The 17188-nt window shown below is 40.7% G+C and overlaps 1 protein-coding gene across 1 annotated transcript in view; it reads left to right on the top strand.

Annotated features, from left to right (window-relative positions):
• The window catches only part of IFT140 (intraflagellar transport 140), an 87817-nt gene that overhangs the window by 1437 nt on the left and 69192 nt on the right, over positions 1–17188 (top strand). The window contains exons 2-8 of the mRNA XM_074158802.1: positions 3028–3203; positions 4457–4678; positions 8678–8799; positions 9482–9624; positions 14501–14676; positions 15786–15877; positions 16816–16922. Of these exons, the coding sequence (XP_074014903.1) occupies positions 3057–3203; positions 4457–4678; positions 8678–8799; positions 9482–9624; positions 14501–14676; positions 15786–15877; positions 16816–16922 (1009 nt within the window). The 5' untranslated portion in view covers positions 3028–3056. The remainder of the gene's footprint in view (positions 1–3027; positions 3204–4456; positions 4679–8677; positions 8800–9481; positions 9625–14500; positions 14677–15785; positions 15878–16815; positions 16923–17188) is intronic.

Raw genomic sequence — 17188 nt, 5'->3', positions numbered from 1 at the left:
AGCTCAAGGTCTTGCAGCTGGGTCGGGCAATCCCCAATATTGGTACAGACTGGGGGATGAATGGATTGAGAGCAGCCCTGAGGAGAAGGACTTGGAAATATGGGTGGGTGAAAAATTTGACGTGAGATGACAATGTGTGCTGGCAGCTCAGAAAGCACCCCCCACTCCCCCACCCCCCGGGCTGCATCCCCAGCAGCATGGCCAGCAGGGCGAGGGGGGGGATTCTGTCCCTCTGCTCTGGGGAGACACTCCCCCCCGCAGTGCTGCCTCCAGCTCTGGGGCCACCAACATCAGGAGGACATGGAACTGTTGGAGCGGGGCCAGAGGAGGCCACGGAGATGCTGCAAGGAGCCCCTCTGCTGTGAGGACAGGCTGAGAGAGTTGGGGGTGTTCAGCCTGCAGAAGAGAAGACTCCAGGGAGACCTTAGAGCCCCTTCCAGTCCCTCAAGGGGCTCCAGGAGAGATGGGGAGGGACTCTGGATCAGGGAGGGGAGCCATAGGATGAGGGAGAATGGTTTTAAACTGCAAGAGAGAAGGTTTAGTTTGGGCATAAGGAGGAAAAGCATTATGATGAGGTTGGTGAGGCGCTGGCCCAGGTTGCCCAGAGAAGCTGTGTATGCCCCCTCATTGTACATTTTCAAGGCCAAGTTGGACGGAGCTTTAAGCAACCTGACCTAGTTGAAGATGTCCCTGCTCATGGCAGGGGGTTGGACCAGATGATCTTTAAAGATGCCTCCCAACCCAAACCATTCTATCATTCTATGAACTCTTGGGGTTTTCTTGAAGTGCTTGTGGGTTGGTTGGAAAGTGTCCATCAGGTGTATCTAATGTGATTACTGAGATCAGGTTTCTGGACTTGGTCATGTTCTGTAGCAATCCTCAAAGTGGTTAATTATTTCTGAGATTCTTGTCTTTAAACCTTGAAAAAATATAACATGCAATGCCAGAATCATTTGTGGACATAATCCTACTTGGTTTTCTTTTTCTTTTTTTTTTCTTTGAAGGCTTTTTTTGAAGATTCATCTGTCAAAGCTACAGAGTGTAAATACATGAGCTTGAAGCAACAGTAAACATGTGAATAATGAATTCCCAAGATTACAGCAAGCAAATGAATGTCACTTTAGTGATTTTTGCACCCCTGAGTAATCTACTTACATGAGTAATTTATTTATTTGTGTGGCAGTCTCCTGCACCATTTTGTATAGTTATTGAGATGGTGAAAAGTATTTTATATTAGGGATTGTCCATAATTTATATGACAGTATCACCGAATCTTGTTTTAGTAAGTGCTAGTCTGCTTTTTTAAATATATACAGTATTGATTGAGAAATTGTTTTTGTTGCCTATTAATGCCAAAAGGTATCGTTAATTATAGCTATCCTAATTGGAACAAGCTGACAGTCACTGGTAGCAAAGCAGACAATGTGGCTTGATGTACCCATTAGTGAGTTGATCAAGAGATGCAATTTGTAAGTTTGAAAAATCTACTTTCTTCCCCCTGATAGGGACTGAAATAGCTGAATAATAATAAATATTATTTATAACTACAGATGCAAGGAATACTTAACAGCGGAAAAAGGTGGCTCTAGGAAAGGCATTACAGCAGTGTGGCTTTGTGTGATAAAACCATTAGTTCATACCAAATGTGTTTTTTTTTTTTATTTAGGCATCTCAAATTTTTGTTTTAATCTGAAGTGAATTTCTCTATTAGTTCAAAATTTGAGCCCACATAAAGCTTATATACAAATACGGACTAAATTCTTCCTGTGCTAGAGTGAAATGAAACAGATGAAATAAGAACGAAAGTGGTAGAATGAGTCCGGTGTTTTGGAGCAGAACTGGAGATTTAAGAAAGCTATTAAAACCCATGAAATAAAGGTGAAAACCAATTTTGAATGCTTTGTTGGGTATTTTTGTGTGGCAATAAAACAAGATCCACATGCTGCTATGAGAATGCAGAGGATTTGGAAGGAGTATGAAGATAAAAGTGAATGGAGACAGCTTTATGAAGCAAAATACTTAAGCACTGACATAAGTAAAGAGACTTTAAAACAAGAGTCTGTTTATGTCCATTTTGCATCCTGCATCAGTGTCCAGCTGGTGACTTAGGCAAATCAAACTGGTGCATATGTGTGCCTGCAGGTTCCTAACTCATCATTTAGCTGCACAGAAAAAAAAAAATCTCTTCCCCTGAAATGTCAAGGGAGTCTTTTGGTTTTGTTTGGGGGTTTTGTTTGTTTGTTTGGTTTTAGTTTGGTTTGTTTTTTTCACCAGGTCTTGGCATTATTTGCTAATAACTCTTGAGGTGTTTTTCTTCAGCTACTTCTCTTTTGAAACCAAGCCAATAAGATCACACAACACAAATCCCAAAGACCATCTCTGTTTGTAAGATATTAAAGTTTATTAGTGACTTTCTCTATTTCTGACACGCAACTCTGAAAAGAGCATTTCTTTCCAGTTCTTTTCCTTGGAACATGAGCACTGCTTGAGTATTTTCTTTCAAATGTAGATAACGGTTCAAATGTATATAGCAGATAGTATGAATTAAACTAATTTTGCGTAATTTCAACAATATAAGCTCCAAAGTGGTGACAACTATTAAAACTCTCTTCACAGGTCCAGATATGAGACTTTACAACATAAAACCGCTCTGTTTGTACATTAATTGACATCTTTGGATATGAAGTACAGGAAGTAGCTTTCTGGTAAATTCTGAGTTATTTCAGGGTCTTCTGAAATAAGGCAGCACAAGCCACTGGTGAGAGATTGGTACTGCCCTATGTGCACTGTGAACCTACAGACTACAAGGCTCAGTATTTCTCCATATTTTTTAAAAATACCACTTTGACCTTCTTCATGTCTGTGTAGTATGTATTAACAAGGTGATGCTTTATTTTTCCCCGTTTTTAAAGCATACTTGTTATTATATATAGTGTATATATATTATAAATAATATATATACACTATATATATGCTATATTACATACTTAAACATACTTGTTAGAAATGTTTGTTTTCCTTGTACAGGTTTGCAGTCTGTGACAGCTGCTGTGGTTATGGCTGTGTACGTGGATCATCAAACAGAAGCTCCGGATTCAGTTGCCTCCCCATCTCACATAACGTGGCACCCACTCCATCCTCTCCTGGCAGTTGCTTCCATCAGCACAGCGTCTGGGGGCTGTGTGGATATCTACCTGGAGCAGGTGAATAATCAGCAACTTTCCTTTTGGGCTTGATATCATTTTGCTGGTTTGAAACTTCACTTTTACATATATATATATAGATAGATATATGTATTTGCAGCCTTACTTATGCTCCTTGAGTCGCTCTTTTTGGATTTTAATTACTATCCGTGTCCCATGCTATCTAGGACATGTCAGATTCATCAGCTACTGATTACTTGTGTTTTATAAAAAGGTCTTCATAAATTAAATTGATCTTTCCATTAAATTTAATTTTTACAGCCTTTATGTCTTGTTTGTGATGGTTACTGATTTGCTTTTTACTTCTTATAGTATGAGACTTTCAGGCTTATAAGTAAAGTGGTTACATGCTGCTGCTTTTTTTTTAACTCTTAAATGAATAAAATGTACTAAGAAATGTAAATTAAAAAATTCATTCCTCCACCTTGAGACTGAGCTGATTTGCTACACTCAGCTTTTTCCATTTGAGTAGGTTGTTTGCCAGTACAGTTTCTGCCTGTAGACAGATACTTCCTTTGCATACTCTAAACTTTACACACGAGGCTTGTGTGGGTCTATGGTTTGCATAATTTTCAGGAAAAAAGTGTACTATTTAGGGAAACGGTACTACAAGCTATCTAGCAGCAGATATACTGGAAACATTTAAGTCCACTAATGAGTAGCATATAAAATGTATAGTTTTCAAAGTGTATTATGAAAAATTGTCATCCAAATTTTACAAATGGGACAATAAATACATAGAGAGGTTAAATGATTTGCCTGAAATATTATTGCAAACCATGCGCAAAGGAGGGTCTACCTTTAAAAGCTGTTAAAGCATTAGATTATTCTGTGTCTTCAGTGAGGTGCTTTATTCTTTTTCAAAAGTTGCTTTTTTTACCTTGAAATGTGCTTGAAACTTTCTTATCCTTCGTAGAGGAGTAAAAGCTTGATATTCATTGAGAGTCGTTCATGTGCGCTGTGAGGGAGGAATAGCCTGGGAGAGCAGTGAGGCACTCACTTGACACTGCTGTGTTTTCATTAGCAGTTTTCAAGTGGATGTGCTACATGTTGTTGCACAGTTTTATGCACGTGAAAGAGCTGTAAAGAGAATTTGTGTAGCCACTTCATATCTTTTGCAGAACGCTCTGTTACATGCCAGTCTTTTACCACAGAAAAATACCTTGTTGGCTGGGAAGCGAATCTGAAGGTGTAGCTGCATCCTTGCGCTGAGTTTCCATTGTACTGAGCTTGTGCTTTATTTCCATTTGCAGGGAGAACATGTGTCCGATGCACATGTCGAGAGAAGCTTTCAGGTCACATCGCTTTCCTGGCACCCTTCCCGACCAATTCTTGCAGCAGGCTGGGAGACAGGAGAAGTTGTGATACTTAATAAACAAGACAAGGAGCACCACGCTGTACCGCCAAATCACGATGCCAAAATTACAGTCCTGAACTGGAGTACAAATGGTACCTGCCTTGTGGCTGGTGATAGGGTGAGTAGTTGAAATGCCAAATGCGTGCTTGATGTGGAACACGGTGTTACACAGCCTCTGATGGGAAGGGATTGTAGAATGGATCGGTAGGGGAAGGGATGGTTGCAGGGGAGAGACATTTCCTTGCTTTAGATGCAAATTAAAACTGTTAGGAAGTAAAATAAAATCTCAGTATTTTAACTTTTCCTACAGTACTCATTGCAGTTTTATCAATTTATCAGTCTTCACCAGCAAGGGCTCTAACCATGCTGCCCAAGTCACGGAAGGCAAAACCAGGGGCTCTGAGAATGAAGAACTGCCCACAGTAGGAGAAGATCAGGTTCGAGACCTCTTAAGGAACCTGAAGGTGCATAAGTCCATGGGACCTGATGAAATCCACCCACGGGTCCTGAGGGAGCTGGCGGACGAAGTTGCTAAGCCGCTTTCCATCATATTTGAGGAATCGTGGCAATCTGGCGAAGTTCCTGCTGACTGGAAAAAGGGGAACATAACCCCAATATTCAAAAAAGGAAAAAAAGAAGACCCAGGGAACTATAGGCCAGTCAGCCTCACCTCTGTGCCTGGCAAGATCATGGAGCAGATCCTCCTGGGATCTCTGCTAAGGCACATGGAAAATAAGGAGGTGATTGGAGACAGCCAGCATGGCTTCACCAAGGGCAAATCGTGCCTGACAAATTTGGTGGCCTTTTACAATACTGCCACAGGCTTGGTGGACAAGGGCAGAGCAACAGATGTCATCTACCTGGACTTATGCAAAGCGTTTGACGCTGTCCCGCACGACATCCTGGTCTCAAAATTGGAAAGTCGTGGGTTCGATGGATGGACCACTCGGTGGATCAGGAACTGGCTGAATGGCCGCACTCAAAGGGTTGTGGTCAATGGTTCAGTGTCCAATTGGTGGCCAGTGACGAGTGGAGTTCCTCAGGGGTCGGTAGGACCCCTGTGCTGTTCCCAACTGGTCCCTGTGGGACCAGTGCTGTTCAACATCTTTGTCGGAGACATGGACGGTGGGATAGAGTGCACCCTCAGCAAGTTTGCCGACGACACCAAGCTCGGTGGCGTGGTCGACACGCTGAAGGGAAGGGATGCCATCCAGAGGGACCCGGACAGGCTTGAGAGATGGGCTCGTGCAAATCGCATGAAGTTCAACCAGGCCAAGTGCAGGGTCCTGCACCTGGGACGTGGCAATCCCAGGCACAAATACAGGTTGGGCGGAGAATGTCTAGAGAGCAGCCCTGAGGAGAAGGACTTGGGGGTGTTGGTGGACGAGAAGCTCAACATGAGCTGGCAATGTGCACTGGCAGCCCAGAAAGCCACCCGCATCCTGGGCTGCATCAAGAGAAGTGTGGCCAGCAGGTCACAGGAGGTGATTCTACCCCTCTACTCTGCACTCATGAGACCCCACCTGGAGTACTGTGTCCAGCTTTGGAGTCCTCAACACAGGAAGGACATGGACCTGTTGGAACGGGTCCAGCGGAGGGCCACGAAGATGATCAGAGGGCTGGAGCACCTCCCCTATGAAGACAGGCTGAGAGAGCTGGGGTTGTTCAGCCTGGAGAAGAGAAGGCTCTGGGGAGACCTCATAGCAGCCTTCCAATATCTGAAGGGAGCCTACAGGAGAGCCGAAGAGGGACTCTTTGTCAGGAAGTGTAGTGACAGGACAAGGGATAATTGGAAGAGGGGAGATTTAGATTAGATATTAGGAATAAATTCTTTACCATGAGAGTGGTGAAGCACTGGAACAGGTTTCCCAGGGAAGTTGTGGATGCCCCATCCCTGGAAGTGTTTAAGGCCAGGCTGGATGGGGCTTTGAGCAACCTGCTCTAGTGGAGGTGTCCCTGCCCATGGCAGGGGGGTTGGAACTCGATGATCTCTAAGGTCCCTTCCAACTCTAACAATTCTATGATATTTAAATAGAAGTGTATCTAATCTCAGTATATCCCGAGTAGCAGATGAAGGTTTAAGGCTATTTAAAAGATGGGGTAATTTAGGCGAAGACAATTGGAATTATTTGCTCCTGTCTATGCACTATTTTTTCTGGCAGATTCTCCTACCTCTTTCCCAATAGCTCTTCAGTTTATTTTTAAAATATTTCCCATGTAGGTTTATATTCAGGTAACGTCCATTAGGTGAGTGGTGCCGGGATCACATTCTGTTCATATTAGAGGAACACCCTTAGAAAGAAGATAAATATTTGGGCCCTGATTTGCTTTCTGTTTGATCTTCACTAGGACTTCATAACTGAGAGTGCTCAGCTGAGAACTTCCATTCATCATAAATCCTGATTTGCAAGAAAATAACTTGAAAATAAGTTCTTAAAGGTGGAATTGGATGCTGTGAAAATCAGAAGCTCTTAACTTGTGTTTTAAGTAACAAACAACATGGATGACTTCCAGGTTTCAATCGCACAAAAGAATCCTCAGGATCTATGTGCTTTCTATAATGAAAGCCTATTTATAAGGCAAATAGCCTTTATGAGAAGAAGCTAAAGCTTTGGGTTGTTGCAAATGGTTGGGAAGATACAGGATACCTTAAGAGTAAATCTTACAGATCGTAAGGTCAATGCCCTTTGTGCTTTTCAAATACCATTTGTACACAGACCAGTTCTGCATCCTTTCTATAACCATTCACACTTAGAACAGGTAGTGAGATTTTTTTATTTCCAATCTCGTGTGTTCCAAACTCAGAACTGAGTTTGCAAGTAGGTTATCTGGATGCAGGATGGGATATCTAGAACACTATGGAAGGAAGGTCAGCAGCTTTATAAAGCCACAGGCTTTTCCTTCGGCTTATAAGTGGTGCAGGTTTTCTTAGTTGAGATCCCCGGAATTTGGCGGGGAATTTGGATCCCAGTTGCGATCCCTGGAATTTAAAGCTGGAGGAAAAGTGAGAGGAGGAGCCAACAGGACATGAACTTTCAGATTGTAGGATCATGTAATGTCCAGAGATAACCAGCAAACAATGTATGAACCACAAGTGACCTCTTGGAAGGGTCAGCAGTTTCACAGATGCACAGCTGTGCTGCATTCTTTAATGCTGTAAGAGACAGCATTGCACAATAAACAGTTTTGGGTGGTATAAATATTATCATCTTACTGCTGAAAAGAAGTTAGAACTTTGATTCTTAGGGAAAAAAAAAAAGGAAGTATTTCCTTGGGAGGCCTCAGCTGCATCTTGTGTGGCTTCTAGTTAGAATTGTGAAGAATAAGTGTTCAGAGCTACTCTAAGCTTCACTTCTAGAAAGACTATACTCCACTAAAAACAGAAAAGAAAAATAGAGCGAATTATAATACCACTTTATTGTTATCTGTGTTAATTAAAAAAATGAGCTTGAACTTGATAGTGCAAATTGTTGCTGTTCTTTTTCATGTAATGCTTACACAGAGGGCCTCCGAATGCAATTTGGTTCCCTAAGCACTAACATAATAACAACAAAAAGTTCATTCTAAAAAATGAATTCTTGTTGTGGTTGAATGTCTACTCTGAAAGAAGAGGAAAGCTCCAGAAATTCTGAAATTCTTTCCTTAGGTTATCTGTGTCCTGCTACTTCACATGTGTCTAATCATCTATATCAGTGTTATGTGCACTTACTCAGGGATGCATATCTTAGGCTTTACTGTCCTTTCTCTCAATATCTTTTCTTTTAGCAGTCAGGCTCCTTGCCAGGAAAAAAGTGAAAAGGGAGTTACCTGAACAAATATTTATATATGCTACTTGCAGAGGAAATCAAGGCTGTTCCATGTAATTCCTCTGACAGTGTAATTTTATTAGGAATTGATATGACCAACAAGCTTTTTTAGATAAGCAAATAATATAATATTAAAGATAATTTTTATTCCTTGTGGCTTAGTTTTAAGTGTGAATAATTGCATGTGTCAACTAAATGAAAGGACAGGTGTTGTTCTGTCAGTAAAATGTTTATTTTTATGTGCACTGAAAGGTGGAGTCTGGATTCTCATGTGAGTGCACAGTGAAATGAATTAACTGTTGTCTTTCCAGCATGGTGTCTTGGTTCTATGGCGAGTGGACCAGCGAGGCAGAGTGCAGGGTCCTGCCCTGCTGAAACAAGAATATGGAAAATGTCTGTCCCACTGTGTCTTTCGACCACCCCCTCCTGGCGAGTGAGTATCGTGCCTCATCAGGGCACTGGGAGATCAGGTCTTTCCCTTGTTCCACAGAAAGAAAATCCTACTCACAGACAAACATTTTTTTTTAAATATATATATAAAAAATATGTTCTTCTCCTAACTGTCCTTTATTTCCAAGTTGTTCTCTCACTTCAGTAGCCGGCTATTTGTGTGCTGTATGCAGCAACAGATCTTCTTCCTTTTGCCCATAGCTTTCTCTCTGTTGCTGTTGACTCTTCTTCCTTTAGTTCTTCTAATTAGCAATGTTGCTGATTGTGAAAAGCAGAAAGCACACTGAAAACACAATTATCCATTTCATTATTGGCAAGAATAATTAAATTAAAAGTCAGTTCTTAAACATTATTATTTCTTTCCTCTCCAAGCAAGAAATAGGAAACGGATGTAGTAAAAAAAAAGATTTTTCCTCATGTGCGCCACTTCTCTTTCACATCTCTGTAGAAATAATATGCTTATGGAAAAAAGGTGAAACAATGCAAATGAAAACTAGTTCTCAAAAAGATACAAAGTAAAATTTTAATATCTCCTTTTTCCAGTCAGTCTATGAAACATCTTTATTCTCTCTTTACAATATGTTTTATTGACTACTCATCCATTCTTTGAGATAGAAAGCACTCTGTTATGTAACGAATTGGAAATTAAGTATCGCTGTTTACAGGGACTTTGTACAGCTGGCAAAAGCAGCTGTGAGTGGTGATGAGAAGGCCTTGGATATGTTTAACTGGAGAAAAGCTGGAATGGGAGCACCTCTGAAAATGCGACTCCAGGAAGGACTGTCCTTCTTCATTACTTTGACAGATGGTAAGAGCAAAACTACTTCTACAGTCTGCTGGAAATTTGTCTCCTTAATGCTTCAAAATAGCTCAGTGCATGATAGTCCTGTTTTCGTATATCCAGCATCTGGAGTGTGTCCGTATATCCATCATATATGGATACATCCAACAGGACAGAGTATTCGCAGGAGTAGGGCAAGAGTAGGGTGCTGCACCTTTGGAGGAATAACCTCATGCACCAGTACAGGGTGGGTGTCAGGAGGAAGGGGCCAGTCTTTTTTCAGGGGTGCCCAGTGACAGGACAAGAGGAAATGGGCAAAAACTTGAACATAAGAAGTTCCATCTAAGCATGAGGAGGAACTTCTTTGCTTTGAGGGTGGCAGAGCCCTGAAACAGGCTGCTCAGAGAGGTGGTGGAGTCTCCGTCTTTGGAGACATTCAAAACCTGCCTGGACAAGTTCCTGTGCAACCTGCTCTAGGAGGACCTGCTTTGGCAGGGGGTTGGACTGGATGGTCTCTAGAGGTCCCTTCCAACCCCATATCATTCTGTGATTCTGAGTTGAAGAATGTTTGGTAAGAAGAAATTAAAAAAATTATTAAAATCTTAGCATCTTCAGGGTGAGCCCTCTCCAAAAGGGCACCATAGGTATTGGATTAGGTTCTGAAGAAGTGAGTGCAAGGAAAGTGATCTCTAACAACACCTAAGTGTAAATAAAATTAGAACTTATCAGCATTTTGTGCAAAGCTTCAAAATAATGCGTGTGCTGTGTTTTTTTTTTTCTAGAAATATGTGAGTGCTGCTAGAATATACCTTTTAAAATAAATTATTAATTTACATTTTCTTTTTTTCTCATGCTTTGAAATGATGCTTCAGTCTTCAAGAAAGTCTGAATATCTGTTTTGTTAGTCTTCTCCCTGCCATCTGTCTTTTCCTCTCCCTTTTACTGTTCTGGGCATTAGCTTGCTCCCAGCTCAATTTCTTCCTACCTCAGTTCTCATGATGCCTCCTTGTTCTCTAACCTGTTAACTCTTTGGACAGAAGCCAGAATGTATGTGACAAGTATCATAATGAGTACGTTTCTGGTAGATGATTTGAGTATGTAAACTCTCGATTCAAGTGTTAAGTACTCCAAAAAACATTCCAGTTCTGCAGCTCAATACAGCTTGATCCAGTGTTTACATTATGAAGAACGAGACCCATCACTGAAACCACTCTAGCTTCCGTAGGATGGCAGGAGTGGCATTGTCCAGCTGCATGTGTTTTGCAGAACAGTGGGCTGTGCCTTCATTCGATTTGTGAGTTACAAGCCTTTTTACTGGGTATGAATCATTAAAATGAAAAAGAGGTACAGGGCACTTCTTAAACATACAAGGATAGAACCTTTGAGTGGCTGTGCCCGTTACACCCTCACTTTCAGAGCAACTGTTGTGCTGATGCACAGCCCCATCTAGGGACAGAGCCGGTATCCTGCAAGTGGGTGTCCTGCGCATCTTCTTTCTTGGGCCTCCTCTTCAGACATCTCAAATTTTGATCAAATGACACGGACTGCTCTTTTGAGCAGCCTCATTGCCTAGGTTGATTTGGGTATATGTATTCTGGACCCAGTTCTTAATTGAGTTAGTGATCTGTCATAACTTCAGAATCAGTTAAAATTTTCATAGGATCTAAATGTGACCTGTAAATTTCCTCTAAAGTATGGATTCTCAGCCCAAACTTATTTAATAAAAATGAATTAAAACCCTCCACATTCTTATTGCATGCTTTAAGATATCTCAAAAGAGATTTGAGTAAAGACAATAGAGCATCTTTTAAAGCAAAACTAAATAAACAATTAAGCTCCTCAAAAAGCCAAAACAAAGTGGAAAAAACCTCCCAGGTTTCAAGTATTTTATTAGTCTAGGTATTTTTTGATGCTTCTAGAACACTGATCATTGTAGTAAAACAATGCAGTTCAGGCAGTATGTTAAATGAGATGCTAATCTGAAGAGAGGATACCTGAACTGATAACAATTTTCAGAGCCTGTTTTGCAGCACTTTCCATGAGCACAAAGAATCATCTTGATATCTTGAGATATCGAGGTGCTGGAGCGGGTACAGAGGAGGGCAACGAAGCTGGTGAAGGGCCTGGAGCATAAGTCGTATGAAGAATGATTGAAGGAGCTGGGACTGTTTAGTTTGAGGAAGAGGAGACTGAGGGGTGACCTTATCACTCTCTATAACTACTTGAAAGGACATGGTAGAGAGGTTGGTGCTGGTCTCTTCTCACAGGTAATTAGCGATAGAACAAGAGGGAATGGCTTCAAGCTGCAACAGGGTAGGTTTAGACTGGACATTAGGAAGAAGTTCTTCACAGTGAGAGTGATCAGACACTGGAACGGGCTGCCCAGGGAGGGGGTTGAGTCACCATCCCTGAATGTGTTTAAGAGTCGTTTAGATGTGGTGTTGGGGGATATGGTGTAGGGAAAAACTTTGTAGAGTAGGGAAGATGGTTGGACTCGATGATCCCAAGGGTCTTTTCCAATCTGAATGATTCTGTGATTCTATGATCTTCATTGCTGAGCATTAGAGATGACTGGCACAGGTATTGGCACATAACCTGGATAGTGGAGGTCATCCTGATATTGTTACTGAACGAACTTTGTTTGTCTTCACTGCAGACATTTTAGGTCATGAGTTATCCTCTTCTGGTCCCTTTTGTATTTCCTAAACAGTGTACAATTTCTACTGCTTTGTATCTTCTGAGGCTCAGTTATTTGCTCTACTTAATAGGCTCAGATTTGTTAACTTTTGAGATTAGTTTCTTGTGTGATACGGTGTGAAAACTAACTTAAAGTTATGCAAAAAGCTATAAACCTCTCCCTAACTGCCTAAATGGCTTCAAAATAGTGGGGAGTGTTATTGGTGCAGCATTTAATACTTTGGATGGTGATATTCAAGCACAGAAGGTTAATTTAACTTATAAAACAATTTCAGGTGGCAAATAAAATCAAAGGACTGTCCATTTCTTGTAAAAGATGCCATAAAACTGAGATTAAGTAGTTGATCGGTTACTGCAAAGTATTACTACAATAAATAAAAGTTATCTGTGTGATAGAAAATGCTACATTGGAGAACTATCCCAACAATCCCAGTATCAGTACAGACTGGGAGATGAATGGATTGAGAGCAGCCCTGTGGAGAAGGAACTGAGGGTGGATGAAAAGCTGAACACGAGCTGGCGACATGCGCTGGCAGCCCAGAAAGCCCCCTGCACCCTGGGCTGCATCCCCAGCAGCGTGGCCAGCAGGGCGAGGGGGGGGATTCTGCCCCTCTGCTCCGCTCTGGGGAGACACCCCCCCAGTGCTGCCTCCAGCTCTGGGGCCACCAACATCAGGAGGACATGGAACTGTTGGAGTGGGGCCAGAGGAGGCCACGGAGATGCTGCAAGGAGCCCCTCTGCTGTGAGGACAGGCTGAGAGAGTTGGGGGTGTTCAGCCTGCAGAAGAGAAGGCTCCAGGGAGAAATTATTGCAGCCTTTCAATACTTAAAAGGGGCTTATGAAAAAGAGAGAGTCTTCTTACCAAGACCTATACTGATAGGACGAGGGGGAAGGGTTTGACACTGAAAGAGGGGAGATTGAGATGGGATCTCAGGAAGAACTTCTTTGCTGTGAGGGTGGTGAGAGCCTGGCCCAGGTTGCCCAGAGAAGCTGTGGCTGCTCCATCCCTGGAGGGGTTCAAAGCCAGGCTGGACGGGGCTTGGAGCAACCTGGTGTGGTGGGAGGTGTCCCTGCCCAGGGCAGGGGGTGGCACTGGATGGGCTTTAAGGTCCCTTCCCACCCAAACCATTCTGTGATTTAACAAGAGAGATGAATGAAGTTATCTGTTCAGTGTTTTATTTAAGGGAGAAAATACAGCAGTGTGGGAGGAGGCGGGAGAGGAGTTTGAATTTTTTCATATAGTTGGAATGTAATGGATGATAATTTATCTGCAAGAGTTTTGGAAATTAAACTAAAAATAAAGTACAAAAAATTTAAAATTCTTTTTAATTAGATACAACATGTTGCCTCTTGGGTGCAACATTTTAGCATGGATCCTTAATGCTCATTCTTATACATTTGTGTTTTCTACTTTGGCTTTTGGGGGAAAACATATGGTTTTTTGATTTGCACCAGTTTGAAATGCCATGTTTAAATAATACCATGATTTGCTAAGAAATTATGTGTGTATGGCATGAGATCTGTCAGATTTCAATGACTTCTTTTTTTTTTTTTGTCTGGGTGATTTCTGTAATATCATTTGCAAGCTGCTACGCTAATTCTAGGGTTTTTTACTGGGTGGACCTGTTCATGATTTATACAGTATTACAATTTAACAAAATGATAATGACTTTTAGAATGGTGCTGTAGTTGCGAAGTCACACACTACGTTGTCTGTGTTGTTAGAAAGACACTATCTCATTTGCTTGTGAAATTAATGCAGAAAAGCTGTATTCAGTGTGTGTGGTTCAGTGTTTCTAAACAATGAGGACCTTCATGTCCACAGATTTCTATAATCTAGACTGCTGTAAATTGTACCAGTTCTTAGCTGCTATTCTTCTTTCACAAATTATTATTAATACTGAAGATTTCAGAAGCTATCATTCATGCACACACGTGCAGAAAGTTTACGTTTCATTTAAAATTATTTAAATGATGGCATTTAAATTATTCCCATCTGGATTTCTTAGGTGGGGAAAAAGTCAGTAAGTTTTGTTTTATTGCTCTGGTCAACTGTTGTAGTCTGTATCCTGAGACAAAAGAATTGTGGTTATTTTGATATTTTCAGCACTTGAGGAATATTTTATTAGGGTAGAAAGCAGCAACTTTGATTTTTGTAGCTAAACGCTGTTGACTAAAAACTATACCTTGTTTATGTGTACTACAGGTTCTGTGCATTATGTGAATGAGAAAAGACAGACAAGGCATGTACTGTCCACAGAGAGTCTGGTCCAAAAGCTTCTTTTCATGGAGGAAAGAGATGTTTTAGTTGTAATAACAGAGAATCTGCAGTTGTCCTTGCATGCAATTACTCTTGAGGGAGAGGCAGAAGAACTCATGAAGGTAAGTCAGATGACACAGTGAAGTTGCAAGGTTTAGCCTTTTTAAGTATTTGCTAGGGTTTTTTTATTAAAACTTTTGCTTACAAATGAACCAACTCTCATTTTTCTTTCTCAGATAATACCTTGATGAGCAAGTATATGCTAATTTAAAAGTGGAATAGAGTTACGTGTTTTTGGAGTTGGAAAGATGGTTTTTATCTTGCCTACCTGTTTTTTCTTAGGTTCTTTGATTTTGACCCTACGTTAATACTTTTACACTTCATTTACTTTGTCTTAGGGAATTAGAGAAGAATTGAAAGTTCCAGTATAATCAAATATTTGTTAAAATGTCTTGTGGATAAATAGTTGGTAAACTGCATCCTCTGTTTTATTATCATCAGTCACTCAGAGCTGTTCTGTCTTTCAGATTGGTAGGAATAGTGATATTGTCTTGGTGATGTTGTCTTTGTGAAGCTGAAAGATGTTTTAGTTCTTACATTGTTCTTCACAGCTGCAAAGGCTAGGAAGCTTTTGAAAAATAGCAACCCACAAGTCACAGAAACACAAATGATAGTGTAGTGACCCCAAAATTATTGTATAGGGACAAAACCCAAACTGACCTCATCCAGGACTTACAATCAATCACCTTAGCTCAAATAAAATACTGTACTGTTGGAGGATACTGCTTGGGGGGATGGAGCCCAAACCTTCACCTTCCTTAAACTTTTTTTCATTTTATCTAAGATTGAAAAAGACTGGAATTTTGTGTATTACAGGAGTGTCCGCTTCTTACTAATCATTGCTTATTTTTGACTAGAAGTAAGATTTAGTATTTTTATGTTTTAAAGAAATCTTTATCAAGTTCTAAGAGAAAATCTAGTACAAGAGAAAAAACTCCTTACCTACTTAATTAACCCACTACAAGGGTTCTTTTATTAAATTTATACATCATATACTTGATGCAATTAGTGGTGATCCCTGCCTGAGAAAAACTATGAGTCTGGCTGAACTGACATACAGGTCTAGTTATATTTGAACTTTTTAGCTGAAGCAGGCAATTCAGATGTTTACTGTCTTTCAGTGTGTTCCTCCTACCTTCTGTAAATGTATGTATTTACTTATGCTTCACAGGTGAAGTTGAGTGGGAAGATAGGTCATTCTGCAGACATCATTTTAATAGACCATAGCCTTGTTGTTACAGCATTAGGCGAGGTGGTCATCAGGTAAGAATCCTGTTTTAGAGCTCTCCTGGCTGCCCATGAGAAGTGCTGGCTCAAAGGTTTACGGTCTGCAGTGCACTGAGTATTTTACTGAACTGGTGGGGTTTTTTTTGTTTTCTTTTTCCTGTGAAAAAACTACAATGTTTTCTATTTTTTTTTCTCAAAATAAATAGGAAATTGAAATGAAAAAATCTCTTTCCGTGAGGATAAAAACTAATTCTATATCTTTTTTTTTCTCTAGTTATTTTATTTTATCAGGCAGTACTATCCAAACCTGTTCCTTTCTGAGTGCTGTTACTGTTTTCTTCTGAAAATATATCCATTTGGGTTTTTTGCATGAAAAAGCCCATTTGCTGTTCTTTCCATTGTTGACTTGCTCTACCTGTTTCTTCTAACTTTTTTCTTGTAGTGGCGGTGTTCCATTAACATCAGTAGTTCACTTTCTTGAGCCTCTATCTGCTACTATCAGACAAAATCGTCTGTTATTTTTGTGAGAATGTGATAAAGACCAAGTATCAAGAAGGAATATGTTTGATTACAATGTTTAGTTCTAAAAAATAAATCTGGAATCCAAAGGACTACTGGTTAGCCAAGGGATATGCTTAAAATAGAGGAGGATGCATAAGTAGGGAGGAGGAAAATTACAACTAGACCTCACTTCTTTCGTTTTCTTTTTTTCTTAAACTGGGTTTGCTTCTGATTCCTTTCTTCAAGGGAGAATATCACAAAACATGCTGCAGATTAAAAAGTCAAAGGAAAAGGAAGGAGATTAAGAAATTCACATTTCAGAGGCAGCTGCTGACAGTTTAGTTTTAAAAATTGAATGATCTGGGCATTATGGAAATAGCAAATCAACGCCATGGACAGCATCCTATTGCTTACGTTTAGCAAGACACCTGGAAGGAAAAGCATTGTTAATGCTCTTGTTTTGTGTACCTTAGGTTCTGGGATTTGGACCGAGATGAGAACTATGTGCTCTCCCTAGATGTGCAATTTGGCTTTGAGGGAGGAGAATGTATTAACTGTGTTTCTTACTGCAGTGCAAAAGGTAAGAAGCAATATGACAGCTGTGATCTCTGGGTCCTAAACCTTGTCAAACCTCAGCCTTTGATGCCCTGTAGTCATTTCAGTATGTCTTGTTACTGAGGGTTGCAGTAACAGCATGTGATGTAGCACCATTTTAGTTCAGATCAGGAGTGTGCTTTTGAAGGTGCAATGAGATCATCAAATAATAGAATCATCTAGGTTGGAAGGGACCTCATTTGATACTCGCCAGGCTTTGTCTCAGTGTGGAGTTATGGAGACAAGCAGCAC

This window comes from Numenius arquata, chromosome 14 (assembly GCF_964106895.1).
Source record: "Numenius arquata chromosome 14, bNumArq3.hap1.1, whole genome shotgun sequence".
Classification (NCBI taxonomy): domain Eukaryota; kingdom Metazoa; phylum Chordata; class Aves; order Charadriiformes; family Scolopacidae; genus Numenius; species Numenius arquata.
The sequence above is the reverse complement of the archived record's forward strand: the minus strand, read 5'-3'. Positions and strand labels throughout refer to the sequence as shown.